Below are 26,738 nucleotides of genomic sequence, written 5' to 3' on the forward strand. Positions count from 1 at the left end.
AACATAACCCACAAGCTTGCCTACAACCCAATCTTGTCATTGTTATTTTGGGCTTTTTTTTTTTTTTTTTTTTCGGAGATAGGGTTTCTCTGTGTAGCCTTGGCTGTCCTGGATGTGCTTTGTAGACCAGGCTGGCCTCGAAACCACAGAGATCTGCCTGCCTCTTACTCTTCTCTGCACATCCAACTCTACAGCCCAAACTTAAGGATTCAAGTGCTGTTCCCTCTTCTTAGATAAGTGTGGCTTGTTTCAGGTTGACAAAAGCAAAACAAAGAAAACCAACTAGGACATCATCCTTTATGTAGTTGAACTTTAGCAGTGTGCCACCGTGAGCTACAGAGGCCCTACCAACAAGAACAGTTATTCTTAGGAAGCAGTCAGCCTTCTTCAGTGACAATGGTTCCTGCTAGGCATTTGTCACTTCATACAGAAAACAAAGCCAAAGAGCTGTTATTCTGCTGCTTTGATAGTAACACACACCTTTCTTCCATATTCTCTTAATCTTGTCAGAAAAACTAATGGTTAACAGAAAACTTCTGTGGGTTCATGACTTTGTGCAGAATATGTTCTATGAGAGAACTCTCCTATTATGATTCAAATGAAATTAAGGGATTCTCTCATTCCCTGAGTTTTTTCCTTGATTAAGGAGCAAAATACTTACTTATTGCTTCAAACATCACTTTCAGATAAATGTGTACCTTTCAGGTAGAAGATTTTATATGATGATCACATGTGGTTTTGAGGAAGTAATAAAGGCATTGTTTCTTTTTCAATTAATCTCACAGTTATTTATGGTATGCCTTCTAAATTATGGGTACTGTTCTGGGTGCTAGCAAGGTATATAGCCTTCAGGAAATAGATAGTTGAGGTCAGACTTCTATCTTAGGTATATACGATGGACTTGGGACAGCTCTGGCTCATCCACTCAGTATGAAATATGTTTTATTGACTCTTTCATAGTGTAAACAATGTATCTTCATCATATCTATCCTTAATTCTCCCCTCCCACTCTTCCTAAGCATCTCCCATGTCCCCATCTCCACTTCATGTCTCTCCTCTCTTTGTAACCCATTTAGTCCAATTAGTGCTGCCTGTTGGACATTGACTGACATTGTTGACTTGATCTTGGGCAAGTCACTATAGCTTCAGTGAGCTCATGAGTACACTGGCCATGTCTTTTCCAGAACATGGCATTTCTCAGCACTCCTTCCCCATCCTCTGCTTCTTATAATGTTTCTGCCCTCTTTTCTACAATGCTCCATGAGCCTTAATGTATGTGGGAGTTTATACAGATATCCCATTGATTAGCTTATGAATTCCCTCAAGTGAAAATTTTCCAAATAATACATTTTGAATATTTTGCTTTTTTCCTACACTAAATTGACTGATTTATGTCTTTTTACAATATATCTAGGGGGCCAGAGTGTAGCTCGGTTGGTAGAGCGCTTACCCATCACATAAGAAGCCCTGTGTTCAGTGTTCAGCACTGCATAAGGAAAACATGGCAATGCATGCCTATGATGTAGCACTCAGTAAGTGGAGACAGAAGGATCAGATTCAAGGTCATTCTTGAAAACACAGCAAATTTGAGGCCAAACTGGGATACATGAGACAATGTCTTAAAGGGAGTGGGGAGGTGTATACTTAGAGGAACTGTGGTTTATAAAACAAACTACTTATAATTTATAATAATTATAAACTACTTATAATTTATCTATCTTATGAGCCTAAAACAAGCTTAAATTCAATTCTGGAGCCAGTGTGACAAACCAGATGTGCTGGAAAGCATTTGTAATCCCAGTGCTCCCACAGAGAGATGGGAGGCAGAGACAGGAGAATTGAGTAGATCAATTAGTCTGTAGTGTGTAGCACACTAGAGATGTTGTCGAATGAAGAAGGAACCAACTCCTGAAAAGTACCTGACCCATCATACAAATATCCTCCTGTTTGTATCTCTCTCCTCCCTCCCTCCCTCCCTCCCTCCTTCCCTTTCTCTGTTCCTTAGGATTCTTTTTACTCTTTTTCTCACCATTACATGTGATTTTGCTGCTGATATTTATGCAATTGTATAGTACAATCTAAGCCTTGAAATTTCTTATCTACTAGTGTTTTGAAAATGCTTCCCTGAAGTAAACAGTCACATTCCAGCATATGTAAGTCAGGGTAGTAGAAGGGGTTTTGGACAGCAAGATGAGAGCCAGGCATGTTTTTTCAACTAGAACACACTCCCTGCAATTTGAGGCAGAGATGAAACAGAGGAATCTTCTTGTCCTGGGTTTGGAAAAGGAGTGGATAGATTTATGTAGTTTGCTCAAATAACAAATGAGGAGATGCTAAAAGGCTCTTAGATTTCTTGAAGTTAAAGTGACTGATTAATTAAATGAGTATCATGTGACTTACCTGAAAATAAAGTTTAGTTCTATATTGATAAGAAGGTGATAACTTTGTGATTTGCAGAGAATGGAAAAGATGAAAAACAAAACAGTATAGTTCAAGCACATGTCAGTGTCATTAGAAGACACGTACTAGATAGATAAATAGGCTAGTTTTCCTGAGCTTTTTATATATATATAGAAGGCTATAAAGAAAGAAAAAAACCTCAGGATTTAATTTTAAAATATATTTTATCAAATATAGATACCTCAAGGGTAGGCAAGATGACTTAGTATGTATGTCTCCTGACAATTTGACCTATGGTAAAATGAACAGCTGCTAGTTGTCCTCTGATTTCATATGCTTGAACATGAGTACCTGTGCACACACACACACAAAGTAAAATGTAAAAAGAATGTTCCTTCCAGCCCAGAACTGTTGTACAAGCCTTTATAAACCAGGCACTTGGGAGGTAAAAGGAGTATCAGGAGTTCAAGGCTAGTGTTGCCTACATAGCAAGTCTGAGGGCAGGAGAGACCGTTTCAAAGAACAAAGCAGAACACAAACTTGTCTTAAGTTTTAGATATTCAGACTGGCAGTTGTTAAGGACCTAAATTTGAGCAGATATAGGATGGATTCTTTTAGAACTTTGTTTGATGTATTCTGTAAGGTAACTCTGCAATAAGGGTTGGTTTTGAGTTTGTAGAACTCTGAAGACAACAGAAGTGTGCACCTATGTTAGTGATAATTGGCTAGAGTCTCCACTCACACCTTTGTGACTTATTTCAGAGAGATGAGGAGCAACTGCACATTGGACAGAAATATATGCCACTCTTCAAGAGAGAGATAAAAAAAATAAAAGCAGAAACTATAGGATAGGAAAAAGACCAATGGAGGATTTATTTCAAAAGGGCATTCTGGAAACTTTTTTAAAAAAACAAATTTGGGAATATCAGTTAAGATGAAGTTCTGTTCTGTGTAACAGATCACCACAAACACAAATGCTTAGGCAAGATAGGTTACTATCTTCCTTTTGTGTGAGAGAAAACTTCAGATAGGCAGTTGAGGGCCAGGCTTCCTTTTTAGTTATTTTTGAGACAGGGTTTTTTGGTGTAGCCTTGGCTGTCCTGGACTTGGTTTGTAGAGCAGGCTAGCCTCGAACTCACAGATCCACCTGCCTCTGCACGGTGTATACCACTGGCACCTGGCACAGCTTTTCTTTTCTTTTCTTCTCTTCTCTTTTCTTTCTTTCTTTCTTCTTTTTTTTTTTTACTGATTCATTTTACTGATTCATTATTCTTTTTTTCTTTTGAGACGACGTCTCTCTTTATAGCTCTGACTGTGAACTCACTATGTAAATCAGGCTTGCCTCAAACTCAGAAAGATCTGCCTGACTCTGCCCCCTGAGTGCTGGGATTAAATGTGTGCACCATCATGCTCAGCTTTCATTATTCTTAGTTCTGGCTTCTACCTACAAGTTTGCCTAGGTCAGCTACACGCTGCTGATGCTCTGCCTATCATATTTGTATGCAGATGGAAGATGGGCAAGGCCAAAAAGCATGTTTCATGGTAAAATCAATTCTGTCTCTTTTCTCTTGCCTCACCCCACCTTCCCCAAAATACAAAGGCTAAATATTGGCTTAGCGAGCCTTATTGTCTGCCATACCAAGTGACCATATGTGTGTGTATGTGCACATGCATGCAGGAAGGTGGCATACATGTGAGTTTGTAAGTTCACACACACACAGAAACCAGTGCAGAACTTTTGCTATACCTCTTAATCTTATTGCCTCAAGACAGGGTTTCTCACTGAACTTGAAGTCCACTGATCCAGGGGCTTCTTGTGGTCATTATATAGACAGTAGGGATTGAAATTTAGACTCTCAAGTTTGTACAGCAAGCACTCCTACACAGTGAGCTACCTCCCAGGCCCCAAGTGATCATATTGCTAATGGTAACACCACAGCTTAACTTGACTGAGCCTTTGAGATAGCTGCAGAATCTTGGAGTAGGGTAGTAATGTTTGGTGACCTTGACTGTTAGTTTGCAGAATGGTTTCTTGTTTCAGCAACTGATTATATTGAGGACTTAACAATTGTGTTAGACATTGGAATTCTGATAGTGAGTAAATATGGCCTCTGTCCTCAAAGGATATATAGGCCAACAGGGAATAAAATCTCTTCTTTCCTCTCTTCTCATTTTTCTTTTTAACTTCTCTTTCCTTTCCTCTGTCTTCCCTTTTCCCTTTGAGATAGGGTCTCTCTAGGTTCTAGCCCAGGTTGGACTGGAACTCACTGTGTGACCCAGGCTGGTCTAAAGCTTTTGATCTCTCTCCCTTAGGTCCCAAGTGCTAGTACTACAGGCATGTCCCACTACACCTGTCTGAACAAGATGGTGTTTATATAAACAAACTATGAATGTGTTGAATTAAGATAAGAAGAAATAGAATGCCAGTGATTGCCTAACAGGAAAGACTGTAAGGCATGACATGCTTTATATACTGTTAAAGGATGCTTGAGGGAGCCAGGCTGGCAGGGGGGATAAAGTTGTGAAAGAAAAGTAAGAGGAGGAATATAGTATTACTTCTTGTCTGATAGTTGCCTTAATAATTCATTTTTCTTCCACTATTTGTCTTCTTTTCATGGGGAGTCAATAGGAATGTACAAGCATCAAAGGAAAGCAGAGACTATTCTTTTCATCTGCAGTGGTAGAAGGGACTGCCATCCTTTCTCCTTTTTTTTTTTTTTTACTCTAGACGAATGCTTGCCTTTGTATGTCACAGAAGTAGGTGTGTCACAAACCAAGGAAGGAGGAGAAGTGACTGGGGCGCTCTTAAAAAGTCCAGTTGCTCCATCATTATGCATCTGGACTTTGGTCTCAGTGTAGGTGAGATTCAAGGAAGGCAAAGATTGGTTTTGACCCTGAAGTGCTGATCTGACCCCTTCTGCTTCTAGGAAGTGGATATTGTGGTGGCACCATGCCACAGTCATCGGCCGGTGGTAGATGTTCTGAGTGACTTGGCGAATGATTTCTTGCCTGTAATAACCTATGCACTTCACAAAGATGAACTCTCTGAGAGGGATGAGCAAGAGCTTCAGGAAATTAGAAAGTATTTCTCCTTTCCTGTGTTCTTTTTCAAAACACCCAAGCTGGAGATAATGGACTCTTCCAGTGGGAGAGCAGAGAGTGAAAGATCACCACTGTATCGACAGCTAATGGACCTGGGCTATCTGAGCAGCAGTCACAGGAACTGTGGAGCCCCTGACCAGGATAGCAAAGCTCAGAGCATGTTGGTGGAGCAAAGTGAGAAGCTGAGACAACTGAGTACATTCTCTCAGCAGCTGCTGCAGACTCGCCTAGTTGATGCAGCCCAGGCCCTGAACGCAGTGCACTGTCACTGCCTTGACATCTTTATTAACCAGGCTTTTGACATGCAGCGGGACCTGCAGATCACTCCCAAACGTCTAGAATATACTAGAAAAAAGGAGAATGAATTGTATGAATCACTGATGAATATTGCAAACCGAAAGCAGGAAGAAATGAAGGATATGATTGTTGAGACACTTAATACTATGAAAGAGGAACTTCTGGATGATGCTGCCAACATGGAGTTTAAAGGTAGGTTCTAAAAGTGTCTGGGGCACTGGGACTGCAGAGGCTTCTGATTCCTTGGGCTAGAAGTTGGATGCACTGATTCTTAAGGTCCATCCAGAGGGTCACCTTTAGTCATTTAGATGAGGTGGCCTCTTTCTCTTTCATAGATTCACTTTCATTCCTTCCTGGGCTGATAGCTTAGCTTTTGGTAAATTCATTTTTATAGCTGTCTGTTGAATGAAAGGTTTTTGAGGTTTTTTTTTTTCCTATGCCCACTCTAGCTCCCAAATAATGAGGAGACTTGTTAAATTTATTAATAAACTTTAAGTACCATAACTGGGCAGATATTGATCTATTCTATCCTGTCTATGCTAGTCTAGTTATTTCTCAGCCACATACCCTACTACCTGTTCCCTAGTCTCACCCTGGCTGCCTCTGCTCCACTTTTGTCCCCCATGGTGACTACCCAGTGGTGACCTCCTCCTAATGGCATGGCGACCTTCTTCTCCTTTCCCTCTCCCTCTACCTGGAACCACCAGACTGGGCCCAAAAGTCCCGCCTACTGTCTTTTCTCAGCCATTGGCTCTTCAACTTCTTTATTAGCCAATCAGATAACTGGGGAGTAATTTTTACACAACAGTGAGACAGGTGATTCCTTCATATAGTATAATACCAGAATCTGTTAGCATTTAGCTATCTGCAGATTAACCATACAGGCACAACTTAATACAATGGAGATGAAGGTCACCTATATACTGTCCTGTTTCCACTGTTTGTCTTTATCTCTGCATTCCCAAGAAGAGCAGCTTGAAGAACCATACTATGTTGTACTTTTACCTTTGCTCTGTCAGCATGGTCCAGGGTGCCTCACCGTGTTGCTTTTTGTCCCATGGTCTTATTTTATCTTCAGGCTGCTATCCAAAACTCAAAGCATGTTTAGCTTTTTTGGCAGTCTCATTCATCACAAATGACCGCTAACAAAACTGGGGAAAGCCATCAGTCAGGGCTTTTGGTGTCTAAGTTTTCGATACTGCTGACTTCAGTCTCTATGCATGAGCATGAGCTCTATCTTACAGCAATTAAAAATGACACTGTTTTTAGTTACTCTTTAGATTTTCAATCATGAATATGTATGCACTTCATCTCAGGGGGTGCTCAAAACCACAAAGACCACTTCAGACTTCACCAGCGCTGCATTTTTCAGAACCTTCACTGGGTGGATTCTGCTTATTTTCATTGTTCAGATGAGGGAACAAAAGGGTTAAGCAATTTTACCTTAGGTCCTACAGCTAGTAAATAGTAGAGGCAGGATATGAACTGATTCAGTCTAATTCTTGTGTGTGTGTGTGTGTGTGTGTGTGTGTGTGTGTGTGTATTTGTTTGTTAAAATGGTCTCACTTTGTGGCCTGGATGTCTTGGAACTCACTATGTAGACCAGGCTGGTCTCGAAACTCACAAAGATTGGCCTGCCTTGGTTTCCTGGGTAATGGGATTAAAGGAGTGCAGCTTAAACCAGCTGTTCTTAACATGTTGACCATGACCCCTTTGGGAGTCAAATGACCCTTTCACAAGGGTTACCTAAGATCATCAGAAATGTCAGATATTTACATTATAATTTATAGCAGAAGCAAAATTACTATTAGGAAGTAGCAATAAAATAATTTTATGGTTGGGGGGTCACCATAACATGAGAACCTGCATTAAAGGGTCACATCCTTGGGAAAGTTAAGAACCTCTGTTCTAAGTTACTGATGCCACCTTCTTCCTGGTACCCAGCTTCAAAGCTACAATATATCCTTTATTGTCTTCACTTTTGAATTTTCATGTTTAACCAGTTGCAAGTACCCATGAGTCTCTGCAATCTTATATCTAACCATACTTTTCTGTGTACTTTTGAGACAGGATTTCATTGTGTAACCCAGGCTGGCTTATTTAGCTTATAGTCCTCTTTGTTCAACCTCCTTACGTGCTGGGATATAAACATTCAGAACAGTCCTGCCTCTTTTCTGTCGTTTCTAGTCTGTCTGAAGTATTTTCACCTAATCAGTCTACCTGACTTGTTTTTTTTTTTTTCTTTCTTTCTCTATCTTTATTGGCTTCCTGTTTCTGCAGACTAGTACTGAGTACCTCAGTCAGTCTAGTATTAGAGAGCTTCCAAAGTCTTCATCAACTTTGCCAGCCTTATTTTCTATTTCTCACCTCTTTTTGTTTTTTTATTTTGTTTCTGGAAGTTCGTTCTTTCTTTCTTTCTTTCTTTCTTTCTTTCTTTCTTTCTTTCTTTCTTTCTTTTCTTTCCCTCCCTTCCTTCCTTCCTTCCTTCCTTCCTCTCCCTCTCTTTTTTTTTGACATAGGGTTTCTCTGTGTGGCCCTGGCTGTTCTGGAACTCACTCTGTAGACCAGGCTAGCCTTAAACTTATAGATCTTCCTGCCTCTGCCTTCTGAGTGCTGGGACTAAAGGGGTGTACCACCACCACACAGCCTCTTCCTATATGTAGTTTTAATTGGGCTGATATTAACTATTTGCTGTCCTCCATACAGCCCCTCAGCTTTTTCTTTGCATGTGTTTTGCCTTAAGTCTGAAATATCTTTTTTGTGTGTGAATTTTTCCAAATTCTACCTACCCTTCAAATGCCATTTTTTGTGAAGTCATTAGTTCTGCCATCTCCTGTCAGCTGTAGTCCTTTATGCCCCCACACATTCCACCTGCAACTCTGTCATCTTTTACTTTTTCTGTGTTCTGAAATGCCAGAGTTGAAGAATATGAACTTGGGGTTATTCATCATATTATACCGTGCAGCAAAACCACAAAGAATCTTCTTCCTTCTTTCCTCCCTCCCTCCTTCTTCCCTCTCTTCTCTTCGTTCTCATTGAAAATGAACAAAGATATACCTTCAGTGGCCGAGAAATGCTCATTTCAGTGGAATGAAGTCCTCTAGCATGTCACTAAGCACCCTGGAGCATCTGTGCTAGCATCTTATGCACATAATAACAGCAGGCCAGGGCAGCAGGTCAGGTAGAAAGTGTAATGTCAGATTGTACTGTGTTGAGTGTCTTCCATACAGTATTTAGCTTAAACAGATATGGAAATAACTGGAACAAGTAGATCAAATATCTGACTCTGCTGGCTGCATTGTAGGTTTGTGATCTATGTACTTAGATCATGTACATGTTAGGTGCATTTTAATATCTGATTCTCGCCTTGTTCTGAGTCCTTTCTGGGTACCTTTAAAGCAATAATTAATTGATTTAAATGAGAGCTTGCACATAATCTGGTAGAAACAGATTTATATTAGTATTTCTGTTGTCTTTAAAGGTCATACATGTATGCTGGGTAACAGGATGTACATACTTTAGAAAATATTTATGTTTTAATCTAGGTGTGGTGGCATATGCCTGTACTCCCAGCTCTCAGGAGACAGAGGCAGAAGAATCGTAAGTTTGAGGTCAGCCTGGGCTATGTAGGGAGTTACATGTCAAAAAATTATTTTCTTGTTTTACGTAGTAGCAATTGACCTTAGGGCTTATGCATGCTAGGCATGCACTCTACCACTGGGCTGAATCCTCCCATTAAGATAAATGCACATATATAATATTAATTCAAACACACGAAAATGCTATTTCTCAAGCATCCAGTTCCTCTTAGGTTCCCGTGCATTTCCACTTTTCGCTTTTCTAATGTATAGCTCAGAAAGCTTTCTGCAGGTCTGTGTTTAAGTCTGTCTTCTAATGGACATACCTTGCATAATTTTCAGTCTATTGAATATTTAGATTCTTTTGTGGTTTTGTTTTTGCTGTTTCAAAGGACTGAACTGATATCATTGTGTACACAGTCTGAGACTTGTGAGGGGAGTTCTAGGGAAAGAATGTCCAGAAGCATAGCTATTCAGAGGGTGTATACAGTTGTCATTGTTGGTTGTTTAAATTTTTGATGTCTGTGCCTGCACAGGTGGTATCAAAGTCTGTATGATTAATATGACAGGCAGTGTGAAATTTAACAAAGATCCTAGATTTGGAACCAGTGAGGTTTGTCTTAAATGATAGCTGTATTGCTTCTTGACTGCATATCTTCTCTCCTAGTGCCCACTTTGTCTTATCTATGAGACTGTTTCCTGGTCTGTAGACTATATCCATTAATTCCCACTTACAAAGGTACTGTAAGATAAATTTAGATTACTATATATAATGCTTACTATTGTGCCTTTCAAGTAGTTTCCACCAAGTGAATGGTGTTCCTCCCCTCCTGTAACTGCAACCTATAAGCTAATGAGATCAACAGACTCCATTTAGACATAACTGCTCATTTTCAGGATCTTACGTAAGTAGCTGAGTATTACCTGACCCTTGATCATCTTAAGAATCAGAATTTGACAACCAACCATATCTTTTCGTAGCCACCATCATGATAGGTCACTGGTGATGACTTGGGAGATGCCCTTATTTAGTGTGTCTGCCCCTTTCCTTCACAGCTAACTAGCGTAGTCTCTGCCTCTATAGATGTCATTGTCCCTGAGAATGGAGAAACAATAGGCACCAGAGAGATCAAATCCTGCATCCGGCAGATCCAGGAGCTCATCATCTCTAGGCTTAACCAGGCAGTAGCCAACAAGCTGATCAGCTCAGTGGATTACCTACGGGAAAGCTTCGTCGGAACCCTGGAACGGTGTCTGCAGAGCCTTGAAAAATCACAGGATGTCTCAGTTCATATTACTAGCAATTATCTCAAACAGGTATGAAGAGAATGGTTGGTAAGGCACTATGTCACAGATAACATCTAGAATAATTCACACACAAGCCCAACCTCAAATTAGACCCTTTGAAAGTGGAAACTTCATTTTGTTTTCCTACTTCATGACTACTGCCTGGGGGAGGTGCTTTGAGTTGTAAAATTATGGTTGATAAAAAATGAATATAAAGTAAAATAGGGGTGATGAACTTGAGTTGACATTATATGTGTATTTGTGTGTGTGTGTTATATATGAATAAATTTGGGGACATTTGGACTAGCCTATAATTCTTTTGTTTGGGCCAGCAGAAGGAAGGAGTGGGGTACATAGTAGCCAAGACTGGCCTGGCATTGAACTTGCTATTTTGGTCAAAGCTGGCCCTGAACTCCTGATTCTTCTGGAATTAATTACAGACATGTGCTATATCTGGAGAGATTGTGGGTTTTCTGTTGTTATTGTTTGTTTGTTTGTTTGAGAAAGGGTCTCACTATGTGGGTCTGGCTGACTGGGAACTTGCTATGTAGAACAGGCTGGCCTCAGAGAGGCTGGCTTTCCTCTTCCAAGTGCAGGGATTAAAGGTGTGCATCACCACACACAACTTGAAGTTGTTCAGAAATGACAGCTTATGCTCCTTCATGTGTTCTCTTTCAGATCTTAAATGCTGCTTATCATGTTGAAGTTACATTTCACTCGGGGTCCTCAGTTACAAGGATGCTTTGGGAACAAATCAAGCAGGTGAGCATTCCTCAGAGGAGTCTTTTCAGTGCATGTTTGGCTCACCTATATTTTAGAGCATGAGTCAAAGTAGGGTGGCCATTATTTTGGTTTGCCTCTCTGAGAGAATTCTGTTGAATGCCTATTCTCAATAACTACCAGTGTTCCCTTCAACTCTTAAAAAGCTGTGGATTCATGTAACTTGATGAAGCCACAAAATTCCACCTCATTAGTTTCTTCATCTTTCTTTTGTTCAGCCTAAATATTTTCTCAAAAGTATATATTGTTGGGGCTGGGAGATAGAGCTTGGTGACAGATGGTTTGCCCAACATATGCAAGGCCATGAGTTTGATTCCTCAGTATCACAAGAGTAAACACATAAATAACAAAAATCTAGACATTGAATAGGTTATGGTGGTGCATGCCTTTAATCCCAGCACATAGGAGGTACAGGCAGGCAGATCTCTGTGCGCTCAAGGCCAGCTTGATCTATATAATAAGTTCCAGGATAGCCAGGGCTATGTAGAGAGAGACCCTGTCTCAAACAAACACACACCCAACTAGACATTGCTGTTAGGAGCCAAGAATGTGGTTCCTGTCCTGGACTTGCATCTGTGTAGAGTTATTGCTGCTTCAGAAGAAGAGTCATCAGTTATTCCCTGTTACAACCCAGAATACACACCTTGAGGGGTGTGAGCACTTAGATTAGGACTACTTTTCATTGGTGTTTTCCTCTGGTTGAACCCTAGTTTTGAGATAGATGGAGTTAGAGACCATGTTGGATTTCATAGGCTCCTGCCCTGAAAGCTGTTCCCAAAGAATGAAAACTCAGAGAAGGAAGGACATTGTTGGAGTTGAGTGGCGGTTTCTTCTCCTTCCATCAGTGATCTTACTGTCCTCAACTTGGCAGATTATCCAGCGTATCACATGGGTGAACCCACCTACCATCACTCTGGAATGGAAGAGGAAGGTGGCCCAGGAAGCCATAGACAGTCTCAGCGCCTCCAAGTTGGCCAAGAGCATTTGTAGCCAGTTCCGCACTCGGCTCAATAGTTCTCACGAGGCTTTTGCAGCCTCCTTGAGGCAGGTGGGTATGCAGGGAAGGAGTGAAAGCTGCAATAATCAGAAAAGCCTCCTCTAGAGGGAAATAATTTGCTTTCTGCTAGCCTTATAGTTAAAAAAAAAAAATCAGTTAAAGGATAATATGTTGCAGGAAGTTTCATCAACAGATTTTTCCTGTTGATTTTTTTCTAACTCTAGGAAAGTTAGAGGGAATGCAGTTAATTTCTTCCCATATAACTGAGCAAGAAAAGATATAGAGGAGTACAAGCTTTATATAAGCTTGTTTTTATTCGATGTTTTAAGAATAAATGATAGGCTGGGCATGGTGGTGCATGGCTTTAATCCCAGCACTTGGGAGGTAGTGGCAGATGGATCTCTCTAAGTTCGAGGCCAGCCTGGTACACAGAGAAACCGTCTTGAACAAACAAAAAAATGACACACACACAAAAAAAGAATAAATGACTTTCTAACTTCATTCCAGTTTACAGTTATGTGCCTCTTCTCTCTCTCTTTCTTATACACACAGAGAAAGAATGAGTAGATGTGATTATGTATCTAAGAGGAAAATGACTATTGACGATTCACTGTCATTGTATTAAACATGTCATATACATGTCAGTTCTCCAATTGGCACAAGAGAGATTGTTATTTCTGTGTAACAGGTGGGGAAGCTGAGGTGAGGGACTTTAGAAGTCTTATGTTGTCTTTTCTGCTTCCCTTCTAGCTGGAAGCTGGCCATTCTGGCCGGCTGGAGAAAACTGAAGATCTGTGGTTAAAGGTGCGAAAAGATCATGCCCCCCGTCTGGCCCGCCTTTCATTAGAGAGCCGGTCTTTACAGGATGTCTTGCTTCACCGTGAGTTCTTGTTTCTTTCTGTAGATTGGAGGAACTTCAGGATCTTCTGGCATTTTTATACCTGGCCTCCAAAAATCCTAATGTCTCAGGCTATTACTACTTTGCCAAGCTGCCTCAGCACTTAGTGATGTTTTTTAATTCCTGTTTGGTTCTGCTGCTTATGTAATATAATGATGATCAAAGTTTATTCATAGTCATCCAACTCAGTTACTGTCTACTGGGTAGAACACCTGAATTTCTTCCCAATGCATCACTGCATAACTACAACTTCTGGTCTAGGCAGTTTGCATCTAAGACTTTTAAAGAGAATTCTTATTCTATGTGCCTTATTTTTGTCTTTATATCTTATAGGTAAACCTAAATTAGGACAGGAACTAGGCCGGGGCCAATATGGTGTGGTGTACCTGTGTGACAACTGGGGGGGACACTTCCCTTGTGCCCTCAAGTCAGTTGTTCCTCCAGATGAGAAACACTGGAATGATCTGGCACTGGAGTTTCACTACATGAGGTAAGTCTTAGTTTCAGTCATCTCTCTGGGGAAGACCTAGAGAAGCCAAACGGCTGGGATAAGTTTTGAACCATGAGCTACAGCATGTCCCACCTCTCTGCATCTAGATTTCAAAATGGTTTTTTTTATTTTTTTTGTTACATTTTATTTTTTAATTCTTTATTAATTACACTTTATTCACTTTGTATCCCCCCCCCCGTGGTTCCCTCCCTCCTCCCGTCCCAATCCCTCCCTTCCTCCACCCTCTGAATGCATGCCCTTCCCCAAGTCCACTGATAGGGAAGGTCTTCTTTTCCTTCCTTCTGATCCTAGTCAATTAGGTCTCATCAAGAATGGCTGCATTGTCTTCTTCTGTGGCCTGGTAATGCTGCTTCCCCCTGGGGGGGGGGGGAGGTAATTAAAGAGCAGGCCAAACAGTTCATGTCAGAGATAGTCCCTGTTCCTATTACAATGGAACCCACTTGGATACTGAACTGCCATGGGCTACATCTGTGCAGGGTTATCTCCATGTTATAACTAGTGTTTTTAGTCCAGAATGCTATCTTTCTCAAATCTTCATTCTGTTATTTTTGTTAGTCACTAAGGATTGTCAGTATTGATAATCCATGTTTTTGTTTTTGTTTTTTTTGGCCTTGGTAGTGAAGCAGTTTTCTTTTCCCTCTTTCTGGACTGGGACCAAGTTGGCTGTGAGGCTTTTTTTTTTTCTACATCCTGGCATCTCATGCAGAATTAGAGCCCAAGTGTGGTGGGTGGCCTGAACCTCTCTTTCTCATAGGTCTTTGCCAAAGCATGAACGATTGGTGGATCTCCATGGATCAGTCATTGACTACAACTATGGTGGTGGCTCCAGCGTTGCTGTACTGCTTATTATGGAACGGCTACACCGGGACCTCTACACGGGGCTGAAGGTGAGTGAGGCAGCTAGTGACCGCCAGCCAGGAGCCAGAATCAGCCCTTCCTTCCTGGACTTCATCCTTTCCTGTTTATTCAGAACTTCTCACTTTCATAAAAATTGGAGTAATCTAGCTTTACTGAATTATTTCAAGAAAATGTCAAACATTTTTCAGAGTCCATTTCTGCCCCTGTGTATAACTATAATGCTTTTATTCACTACTTTAAAATTTTTTTTTTGTTTATTTGCTTGCTTTTTATTTTATTTTATTTTTTCGAGACAAGGTGTCACTATGTAGCACTGGCTGGCTTGGAATTGGGCTGTGTAGATTAGGCTGGCCTCTAACTGTGGAGTGCTAGGATTAAAGGCATGTACTACCAGTTTATTCCATCTTGATATCCTGTATGTGATGAATAAGAATAAAATAGCTTCTTGTTACTTTTCTGGAAAAAGCCAGTTTTTGTTAAATGAACAAGTATGACTTTTTGGTGCATGGCCTTGTTTTAAGCACCATTAAGCAATATCAAAATGTGTAATTCCAGGCACTTTAAAGAGACTGTAGTCAGTGAATATTCCATCTGGATGTTGTGTTTGAGTTTGACATGTGCACACTGGTGTGTAGAACTTGAAAACTTTGAAAGATGTTTTTTCATGAAACCATGAAAAAAACCATGGGAAAGGAACAACATGCCAGAGTACATGAAGACTAGACTTCTAGACTCATTAGACAGCTAGTTTATTTTAGGAATGAGAGATAAAGTACAAAGAAATATCACTATCAAACTATATAGGACTAAAGTGTGAAGAATTCAAGTGAAGGTTGGAAAGATGGCACTGTCTGTAAACTTCCTGTCATGAGAGCACAAGGATTTAGGGTCAAAACCCTTATGAAAATCTGGGCATGAGGATGTGTGCTTATAACCTAGCATTACAAAGATAAGCTTCAGGTTCCCTGAGAGACCATCTTTAAAAAATACAGGTAAATGGGGGACTGTAGAGGTGACTCAGTTGTTAAGAGTACTTGCTTTTCTTGCAGAGGACCCGAGTTCCATTCTGAGCAAGTACATGGTAGCTCACAATCATATGTAACTCCAGTTCCAGTGCCTCCAACTTCCTCCTCTGTCCTCTACAGACACTGCATGCACACGGTGTATATACATACATGCAGGGAAAACACTCATACACATAAAATAGACAAACTAAAAAATAAAGATGGAGGGTAATCCAGGAGAGATTCAACACCCACATAGATGTTCCCACGTACTCCATACCACCACATGCACAACATGCAAAAACTTAAAAGGAATCAAGTCAGTTATAGATACTGAGAGGATCTACAATCTACACATTCTAACATAAGTTCCAATAAGGCTTAAAGTGAAATCGCTTATATGGGGCTGGATGTAGCTCAGTGATAAGAGTACTTGCTTCACATATGGGGCAGAGAGAGAGAGAGAGTCAGACAGACAGACAGACAGACACATGCGTTGGGGGCAATCACAAAGTCACTCATAAGTTCTTGTTATATAATCTTGATTTTTAAAGATAAATTGGAGTATGCCACCGAAGAATTTCACTTGAGGAAAGGTGAGACTCTCAGTTGTATGCTGAGTTTAAATCCCCTAAAAAGTCGCCAATAAGGAATTAGGTTTCTCCTGTCTGCACCCTACATCAGAACTGAGTATAAGGAGAGAGAAGCTGATGTCAGAGTCTCTGAATTCCCTGTAAGAACTTACTTGCAGACTTTCAGAAGTAAGGTAGAGAAAACTCAGAAATGTTTCCAGGAATTATAAGAATTAAAGAAATGAAAACGAGACTTCAAATAGTTTCCTCTTTATCTCAGGGGCACCTGAAGTTTTTCTATAAGTGGGCTAGAAGACCCACTTGAGATTTTGGAAGAAATTAACATGACATTCAGAATCCCAAAAAACATAAATTAAAGCAATCAGAATGACTTTGGAATAGGAACCCATAAAAATCAAACCTGGGCTAACCAAGCCTATGAAATCAGGGAAAGCAAATCTCCCATGAGGCAGTGCCAAAGTTGCTCTGTTGGTGGGAGTGAGTCCTCATACCTTTTCTGCTCAGATCTGGGTGTGGTCCTGATGACCAACAGGCTGATGAAACTTGCAAAAGGCTTCATTTTGCTTTGTGTCCTGTACAGCTTGTTCTTCCCTGCACTTCCCATTTACTGTTCTACCCTCTTATGCCACCATAAGTCTTTTAGTTGCTCACAGTTGGTTAGGTTAAGGAATTCGGCTTCTATGACATCTAGGCTCTTTTGTGTCCCCAGGCAGGGCTGACCCTGGAGACACGTTTGCAGATAGCTCTGGATGTGGTGGAGGGAATTCGCTTTCTGCACAGCCAAGGGCTTGTTCATCGGGATATCAAGCTCAAAAATGTGCTGGTAAGAAAGAACTATATCCAAAGAGGATTCTCTGCCTCGCAGAAGGTCTGTGTAAAAGGCACTTTGATTCTAGGGAAAGTCTACATGGAAAGCAGGAGAGCTAACTCCCTGGTGGGTGGATGGTGTCCTGGACTTAAGCTTAAGGATCAATTTCAACAGACTACCTTATGTTGAATACTTTTTCCTCCACTGTTGAGAAATTTTAACTTCACAGAAAAGTTAACAGTGACATAATGGAGACCCAGATTTTTTAATTTATTTTCCTGCATCATATGAAAGTAAGTTGCTGATAACACTTCAGTCCTAAATATGTCAGTGTGTCTCTCCTAAGAAGAGGTTTCTACATAATTAAAATGCCATTACCACACTCAAGAAATGTAACATTGAGACAGTACTATTATTAACATATATTGTTATTGTCTCCATTATAGCCAGTTGCTCCAAATATGGTGTACTTGGTGTTTTCTTGTTGTTTTTGTTTTCTTATCTAGGTTCTAATCCAAGAATTCTACATTTTGTATATTTTGTTATACAAAATATGATTTATTCATGTGATTTAAATTTCAGCCTTCTTTAATCTAGAAGAATCTTTGCCTTTTTTTTTTTTTTTTTTTTTTTTTTTTGGTCTTTATAGCATTGGTATGTTTGAGGAGTCTATGTCTTTGTTATTGTTTAGGACTTGATCAGAGATGCTAGATGAGAGTTGACATACATAAATGCACCGTACAAGGTCATATTACATAAATCATAAAGAATTATTTGACAGATTCCTCTGGAACATCTGTTAGGATCAGTGGCTGTACAAGCTATGGTACCTGTTATTACATAGTGGAAGGAGAGAACAGACTCCCACAAGTTGTCCTCTGACCTACACATATACAAAGTAAATAAATAAAATGTAATAATATAGGAAAAAATACCTTCCTGTATCATTTGGCAACACCCTATGAAGTTGAAGTTAGGGGGAGAGAAAGATAGTCCAGAAATTTTAGATAGATAATAGACAATCAATAACCAGATGAAGCACATTTATTCTCTAGAATCGACTTTTGTGTATTTGTTTTTGTATCATTGTTGTTCTTTCTACTGTGCTAGGGTAAAGCCAGGGTCTTGCCCATGCTGGTCCAGGTCTTTGCCACAGAGCTACACCCTAGCCCTCTATTAGAGCTTTAAGAATTAAAGAATCACTTTGGCTGACAAAGAGGGAAATCAGGTGCCAACATGTTTTCCTCATTTACAGACCTTCATTATTAATTCTTCCAAGAGTATAGTGATCCTAGTATGTGCCAGGGATATAAAGATGAAAGAAACAATCCCTGCCACCATGTTGCTCACAATCTGGGGAAAAGGACAGGGACAGGATGAGTCTGAGACTGGAGGTTGGAGGCCAGACTTATTAAGTACTGCTTTGAGGCCATGTGTACAGACACAAGGTGACTCTGACCTGCTACTTTTGGCAGCTGGACAAACAAAACCGTGCCAAGATCACTGACTTAGGATTCTGCAAGCCAGAAGCTATGATGTCAGGCAGCATTGTGGGGACACCAATCCATATGGCCCCTGAACTTTTCACAGGTAAGGCTAGAGAGCAAAAATGAGTTTAGGCAGACCCCAGTGCTCTGACCTGGCATCTATCCCTCAGGGTAAGTAGTGTGTACCAGTACTTCTGGCAGGTCTGACAATGAAGAAACCAGAACAGAGGAAGAGTAAAGAGGTAAAAAAGTGAGGAAGAAAAGTACAAATATAAATGGGAATTACCAGGTACTCTTTTGTATATGTGTCTTGGTTATTAGCATTATAATTGCCATACTTAGCACTTACTTAATCATAAAGTATTGGCTGAATAATATCTAAATGATGAAACCTGTCATTAAAGAACTTATCAACATGGAGATATATTGAGAGGTAAAATGATTTGGAAGCGATATAAGGAAGCATTAAAAGCTAAATTACATGGGGTGGAGAGAAGTCTTGGAGGTTAAGAGCACTTATCTGCTCTTCCAGAGGTCCTAAGTTCAACTCCCAGCAACCACATAGTTGCTCACAACCATCCATACCTTCTAATGCCCTCTTCTGGTGTGCAGTTGTACATGCAGATAGAGTGTTCATATACATAAAATAAATAAAATCTTTAAAAAAAAAAAAGCTAAATTTCAGGTGCTGTGATGCACTGCTGAGGCAGAGTGAAAAAACAAATTGAGGTTGAAATGCTGGATGGTTTTATGGTAGAAGTGAAATTTGGGATAACACTTGTGGTTTTTGTGGAAAATTTGGTAGTGGAAAGGGAACTTGGGTTTAAGTGTACACTTTTTGGTAGACAGGGCAGGTTTGCGTCTGGCTATCTTATTTTACTTAATCCTTACAGCAATCCTGTGATGATATTGGTATATTTTTATGTCAGATTAATAGATAAAATTGGGATCAGATTGACTAACTGACTCTTAAAACACTGAGGTAGAAGGCAATGGACCTGACTTGAATCTAGGCCTTACTGTCTTTACAGTCCAACCATGTATCATGAAGGCAGAGGGCATCTGAAGGCTCAAGAAGGGGAAATAGTAAGGGATATTACAAAATGGTGAATAGTGACAGATAAGGCCAGAGAAATACAGAGGTTGAAAACCTTGTGGAGGGCTAAGGTTTTGCAGATAACGAGGTGCTGAGCTTTTGAGCAGGGAGGAGAGCATATGTCTGGAAAGCTTTGCAGCACTGATAGAGGGGATGAGAGGGAGAAGAATCAGAGTGAGGTGACCAGTTAGGCAAAGATTTGTGCCCATGGCTAGTTTGGTACCAATGCTGAAACAAACAGGGTTACAGGTTTGAGATGAATTCAGAAGACAATGGGAAAGTGTTTTTATTTTTACCGGTGAGTGTTGAAAAGAAAAAAAAAAACTGGCTGGCATGGAACATTGAAACTGAGCTGGAGTGGATGGGAGAGTGATGGCTCTGTTCCAAGGAAGAAATCACAGGTCAGTCACTAGTGTTTACATGAGGAAAATTTTGCAATGCATTTCAATTTCTTTTTTTAAGAGTATTTTATGTCTATGGATATATTGCCTGCATGTATGTATGTGTACTGTGAGTATATCTGGTGCTCAAGGTTATTGAATCTCTTGGAACTGGAATTACAGGTGTCTGTGAGCAATGTGGGTGCTGGGAATCAAATCCCAGTCCTCTGTAAGAGCACCAAGTGTTCCAAACCACTGAACTGTCTCTCCAGCCCCTGACTTCCATTCATTTCATAGAAGTTGTCACTTGGCTCTTCATCATGTAATACACAGAAGAAGTAGGATTAGTGCGTAGCGCTTGTCCAACCCTCACTGGAGCCAATAGGAAAGCTTTTCTTTTTCTGTTTACCTTGTTTCTGACGCTGTTACTCTACTCTGGCTGTTGCTTACTTAAATCCCTTTTATTATTGTCCACCCTATTGCGATCAGAAGAATATTTCTAAAATATGTTCTCCTTTTGTACCTCTACTAAGACCTTCTGGCCCTACCTTCTGTATGGCTCGTTAGAATTGATCTTGCAGACTGTCCCATTAAGGTGAAAGGCCTTGTTTTCCTTCTCTTTTGACCAATTTTCATCTCTGTTTTAGCATCTAGCTTCCTGTGTCATAAAAGGGGCCTTTCAAGTGTGTCCTGCCTTCCAGGCAAGTTGTGAAGAACAGCAGATATCAAAAGCTTTTAAAAAGTATGTAAAGGAAGTTGGAGATGGCTCAGAGGTTAAGAGCACTGGCTGCTCTTCCATAGGTCCTGAGTTCAATTCCCAGCAACCACATGGTGGCTTATAACTATCTATGATTAGATCTGGTGCCCTCTTCTGGTGTGCAGACAGAACACTGTCTACATAATCAATCAATCAATCAATCAATCAATCAATCAATCTTAAAAAGAAAAGTGTGTAAGGACCTATAGCGTCAAGATGATGGCTCACTGTTGATCATCTGTCTTTACTGTAGGAAAGTATGATAATTCTGTGGATGTCTATGCTTTTGGGATCCTTTTCTGGTATATCTGCTCTGGCTCTATCAAGCTTCCTGAGGCATTTGAGAGGTGTGCTAGCAAAGACCATCTCTGGAATAATGTGCGCAGAGGTAAGAACCACCAAGCCTCTTGGCTTTAACCCTATCAGACAGCCTGGGCACCACAGCAGCTACCCTTATCTTCTGGCCGCTCCACAGCATGACCACACTAGACAGCCCATCATAGAATGCTAGAAGGACACTGTAAACCAATTTTTAGTGTTTGGTTTCCTAAGCCAATGTATTTCGGTTTTCACCATTCCTGTTAAAAGGTGATAGCCTAAGTATCTGCAGTAGTATCAAACTCTGCTCTCCCAGACTGGCTGTACTTCCTTGCTCTTCTCTATAGGGACCCGTCCAGAACGTCTTCCTGTGTTTGATGAGGAGTGCTGGCAGCTGATGGAAGCATGTTGGGATGGTGACCCCTCCAAGAGGCCTCTCCTGGGCATTGTCCAGCCTATGCTCCGGAGCATTATGGACCGGCTCTGCAAGTACAGTTCTGAGCAAGCAAACAGAGGACTGGAAGATTCTACTTGAAGAGAAAAACCTTTCTCTTCCCCTCTGTTCCTTTCCCTCTCACCTTTTGGCCGTGGGAAGAACTTGACATTTGTTCACTAAGAGAGCTCCCAATGGAACTGGTGCTTGTTGGCAACTTCAGGCCTTCCTGGGCAGAGATGGCTTCTGGGCAGTGAAGAATTCAGTGGCTCTTTTAGTGTTCATACTGCCTTACACTGTCTTTTTGGCAAAAGATTGTCTCAGATGTGTAAAAGCTAAAGAATGTGACGTTCTGGCCTCAGAACTGAAAAGGAGGCAACTGTTACCACTGTCTATTCACTGTATGTTTCTAAAACAAGTGGAACACTGCAGTGCAGGGTATAAAACTATCATTTTTGTGACTTCAGCTTGAGCTGGGAACCATTAAGTTCTATCCAATGGTAGAGACCACTTAGAAAACATAACCTTAGTTCAGGATTGTAATAATCCGCATTGTATGACTGTAAAGGAAAACAACAACAACCAACCCAGCCAAATGTACCTTGTGGTTACCTGGTTCTTGTTCTCTGTAACCAGGATCTCAGGTTGTAACAAGTCAAAGCCCTAGGAGGCATCTGGGTGTGAAGCTGTCTGCCTTCACAATCCAGTGTGTTTACATTTCCGGGCCAGGGTATCCTGGTTTTTGCGGAGTAAGGCTAAGCCAAACAGAACCTGCTTGATTCTTGGGTCTTTCCCCACCCTCTACCCTTTTAGCCCTCAAAAAGGAGGGAACTTCAGATAATATGGTACTTGGACTTGAGAGACTGATCAGAAATAGACTATAATGTTGTTGTTTTTAATGGGAAGTAGCCCAGGCTAGCCTTAAAGTCCAGCCTTTTGCCTCAGCCTTTATAGTGCTGGGATTACAGGCATATACTACCATGCCCAGCTTTTAACTCTATAACTCACTCTTTTCTTCTTCTGTGCTAGAGATCAATCCAACAGCGCACATGTGCTGATAAGTGCTCTCCTACAAGCCACACCCCAGCTTCATATAGTTTGTAAAGTTCACTTTGAACACTAGGCACCATGAGCCTCATGACGACACAGTTGAGCATGGTCTCCTAAACACTCTTCAGCAGTGCTTCAGAAACGCATGCAATGCTTTATACATGCAGACTATAATGGACAAGTGGTGGGCCAGTGTCTCTGGATTCATTGGCTCTGGCCTCATTTTGCAGAATGCTTAGTTTAGCTCTTAGAATTTTAACACCTACTCAACTATAGTTAGTTACTCTGCTCTGAGCATTCACATATTGCCCTCTGCAGACAATAAGATGTTCAGGAAACCAGGAGTTGAGAAAAAGAAATGAGTCATTGCTACTAGTTAGGTCTGCTGTGTGTGAAACATGAAGAGGTCTTGTTTAGTTAGTAGACCTGTTGATCCTTGTTCTTGAGTCTGACTGTAATAAGAAGGCTATAGTTCCAGAATGAAAGCCATATTCCTAACATTCTTTGGACTGTTCAGCTCATATTTGGACTCATAAATAGGTTAGATTTTTTTTCCTCATCCAGAATCCCTTTTCAGTCTACGGTCAGATTACAGGTTCTTTTTATTTTAAAAATTTAAAAAGCCTAGTCCCTACATTTTTCTGCTCCACAGGAGGAAGGGAGAGGCTAATGATAAGTAGGGAGACAAGCAGCAGTTTTATAGTTCATTCATTAAATGTATCTGAGAAAGGTCCGAGACACTCCTGAAAGTGTTCAGGCAAGCCAAAGGCCACATAAGGTATTTGGTGGCGTTTTTTCAATGCTCAGCAGGCTGAGTATGTGGACACATGTTTAGTTTGTATGTATTTTACTTTATAACATTGTAAGCTAATTTTGGATTCTGTGGTTTTTGGCATCTATTATTATTTCAGTGATGAAATGTCATGAATGTACTGTATTGTATATCACTTAGGACACTAGGCAGTCAGAGGAGTGTGGAGGCACTTGCGTGGTACAGGGCTTTACAGGGTCAGAGTTTTGAAGATTTACCTCTGGGCTGAGGGAGGAAGAAGGGTGGTATGAAGAGTTACCCTTACTGTGTGCCATCTTTCAGAACATTTCCATAAGGGCAGTTTACTCCAGCCTAGCAGTGATACCCAGCTGCTTCTTGGGAGCTGAAAGTCTGGCTACTCATTTTGATGTGGAATGGAGTAGCAGGCCTTTCTGCAAAGCAATCAGAAGAAATGCTGGCAGAATCTGGACCCTGCATGGCTCACTTGTGCCCTAGAGCAATCTTTCACTGTTCTCAGAAAGAGGACTGCCCTGGTTGATGCCAGACCAAAAAGAGTCGCTTTTGACTCCATCGAGTTTAAGGGACAGGGCTAGGCAGCCGTGGTTCAGCGCTAACACTAATGCTCAAGGAAATCAAGGAAAGGATGCATTCCTACCACAGCTAGAGCAGAATGGTAAGCTCTGCACACTTGTCAGCTCCCCAAATTTCTGTATTTTGTATTTTCACTTGAGCGGCCAAACAGGTTAGAGCACTCAGGGTATGTGTAATTCAATGGTAGGATGTGCTTAGCATGCACATGGCCTTGGGTTCAGTGTCTAGGGCCAACAAAAACAAAAACAAAATGCAAAGGTCAAAGAGGGGCTGGAAAATGTTTTTCTTGACAGAAGTGGCTGGGGTAGTAGGGCTGCAAAGTGACAACTGCACTAAATGACACTTTATGTTTCTTGTTGTTGTCGTCTTATTTAGCACTGAGAAGCCCAGGGGATGGTTGAGTACAGTAACACTTAGGGAAACTTAGGCACCCTTTGTTCTTGCTCTGGAGAGATGCCCTGCGTGTTTGATCTAGCTTCTGGGAAAACTCCCAAGACTGTGTCAGGATCAATTAATAGCCTTGGAACAGTGCATTCCAAAGGAGGAGCTGCTTTAAGTGTTCGATACTTGCATTTTCTATTTGTTGCTCAAATAGTTCACATATTCTTTAAAAGAAAATGAGGATTTAGTTTTCTAAATGTTGGGGTATGTGAAATTGAGCTAGTGTGTGTTAGTGAGGGTCAGGATGTGGTAGCCTTAAGACAGTTGTACTGCAGACTCCCCTAGTAGTTCCAGCTAGTGCTGCTCTTCAAGAGTTTTATTTTAACTTCACCTGCTTTATTAGCATCAGTGTGACTGACATAGTGGTGGAGACTGCAAACACCTGACATTGGGGAGACCAGAGGGTTGACAAGAAAATTAGTTTGGATGGCTTGCTGTTTTTGTTTGTTTGTTTGTTTTTTCTTTTTTTGTCTTTATGTAATGTTTTTATTTGTCTTAAAGGACTAATGTTTATTACAGTGTTATATACAAGTATAACATATTAAGTGTGTAGAATAAAGTGCAATAACAAAAAAAATTTACTTTGACACAAATTTTATCCTCTGTACCCTCCTTTCCTGTGCAGTGTGGCTCTTCCCACACAGTGGGACCATTTTTTTTTTTTTTGAGAGATACAGCCCTAGGTTTTGTCTCAGTGTGTCTTGAGTGGCTGCACTAGGTTTTGTGGAGTCGTTTATAAGATGTTAGGATATGGACACCACGTGTGCTATGTAATAAAGATCACATTAATATTTCAGTGTTACCCATTTGGCTTCAGCTTTTCCTCACTTCCCTTCACATGTTCACAGGATGTTCCCAAGCCCCAACACCATAACCTGTTATCCTTCCATTTGGGGAGATTGCTGTAATACTGCCAACTTTTTTAGCTTTGTGGACTGCAACATACTTCTTTCTCTTGACCTAATTCCACTGGTCTGCAGCTTTCCTAAGCAGGACTCTGGAATCTCAAATATCTTGGGTCTCCAACATAATCCAGGTTTCACCTTCACAGCTTCACAAAATGGGTTCTCTGGAGCTCCATGCACTGACATCAGACAGTGGCTTTCCTCATCTATAGAGGGAGATTCCACAATCCCTTTCTTGTATTTTTTACTCTAAAGCCAGAAGCATGTGGCTGAAGCTGCCAAGTTCTGGTGCTTGATGGGGCTGGAACTTGGCCTCCTGTTCAATTACATTTGCCTCTGCTTTCTATTGTGGTGGTTTCCTTCACTGCTTGAGCGTTAATTCCTTTTCACAAGGTGTATATTTAGCTGGGTGGAGTCTTACCCTGAGGTCACCACCCTCTTTATTACATTTTTATTCCCATGAATAGGACTTAGCTCTGATTATACTTCCTAGTGCTCCTTTTCTCCTCAAACTATACACTTGTATTTCTCTTTGTCCAGCTTACTCCTTTTCATTCTAGATCTGCATGAGACTGATCACTAATAACCACACTACATAGTCAGTAACAGGCTCTCTCGAAATCTCCTCTGCCAACATCCTTAATCCAAAACTCTTCAGTTTAGCCTCATACAAGAGTTTTAGGACAAAGGCAAAAAGCAGCCGCATTCTTTGCCAAAATATGACAAGAATGTTCTCTAGGCCACTTAGTAATATTCTTCCCCTCAGAAACTCCTAATATTCTTCCCCTCAGAAACTCCTTGAGCTGCCTTTCACAGTTCAAATCCTTCTCAGGAACTGTCTTCCCTGTTCCTACTAGGACGGCCCATTAATCCCTGCTTAAAGTGCCCAATCTCTTTTCCAGTCCAAAGTCCCAAAGTCTTCCATATTTCTCCAACAGCATAATCAGGCATGTCACAGCAATACCTGAGTCCCTGGTACCAACTTCCATCTTAGTCCCTGTTCTATTGCTGTGAAGAGACACCATGACCAAGCAACTCTTATAAAAGAAACAGCAAAGTTACGATGGGTTACTACAGATTGAAGTTTCTTATGGCCTTAAGGGTCAGCTTGTTCCTTGTATATGCTGGAAACATTTCAAGACATGGAAAAAAGACTTCAATAAAGCTGGTTATCAATCTGTTCCTACAATGAAAACCATAGATAGAATGGCTTTTAAGTAGAACAATCTTGTTTCTCACGGTCCTACAGGCCAGGGCAGTGCTGCTTCATAGACCTAAAAAGGAGATGAATGCTGTGTCTTCATAATGGAAGAGCGGAAGGACAAAGGGATCTATGTTACCCCTCACATGGCAGAAGAGATGGAGAGGCACAGCGGCTCCTGCAACAAGTGCCTA

At 40.9% G+C, this 26,738-nt stretch overlaps 1 protein-coding gene across 2 annotated transcripts in view; it reads left to right on the forward strand.

The window, feature by feature from the left end:
* The window catches only part of Dstyk (dual serine/threonine and tyrosine protein kinase), a 52,604-nt gene extending 27,375 nt beyond the window's left edge, over positions 1-25,229 (forward strand). Inside the window, exons 3-13 of one of the 2 annotated variants that reach the window (XM_055598129.1) lie at positions 5,328-5,991; positions 10,462-10,694; positions 11,343-11,426; positions 12,316-12,492; positions 13,192-13,321; positions 13,673-13,829; positions 14,605-14,737; positions 17,015-17,128; positions 18,589-18,703; positions 21,087-21,221; positions 21,499-25,229. In XM_055598129.1, the coding sequence (XP_055454104.1) occupies positions 5,328-5,991; positions 10,462-10,694; positions 11,343-11,426; positions 12,316-12,492; positions 13,192-13,321; positions 13,673-13,829; positions 14,605-14,737; positions 17,015-17,128; positions 18,589-18,703; positions 21,087-21,221; positions 21,499-21,686 (2,130 nt within the window). In that variant the 3' untranslated portion in view covers positions 21,687-25,229. The remainder of the gene's footprint in view (positions 1-5,327; positions 5,992-10,461; positions 10,695-11,342; positions 11,427-12,315; positions 12,493-13,191; positions 13,322-13,672; positions 13,830-14,604; positions 14,738-17,014; positions 17,129-18,588; positions 18,704-21,086; positions 21,222-21,498) is intronic. The other variant, XM_055598130.1, reaches the window with a different exon arrangement.
* The last annotated feature ends 1,509 nt before the right edge of the window (positions 25,230-26,738 follow it).

Source organism: Psammomys obesus, unplaced genomic scaffold (assembly GCF_907164565.1).
Source record: "Psammomys obesus unplaced genomic scaffold, mPsaObe1.curated_primary_1811, whole genome shotgun sequence".
NCBI classification, from domain to species: Eukaryota; Metazoa; Chordata; class Mammalia; order Rodentia; family Muridae; genus Psammomys; species Psammomys obesus.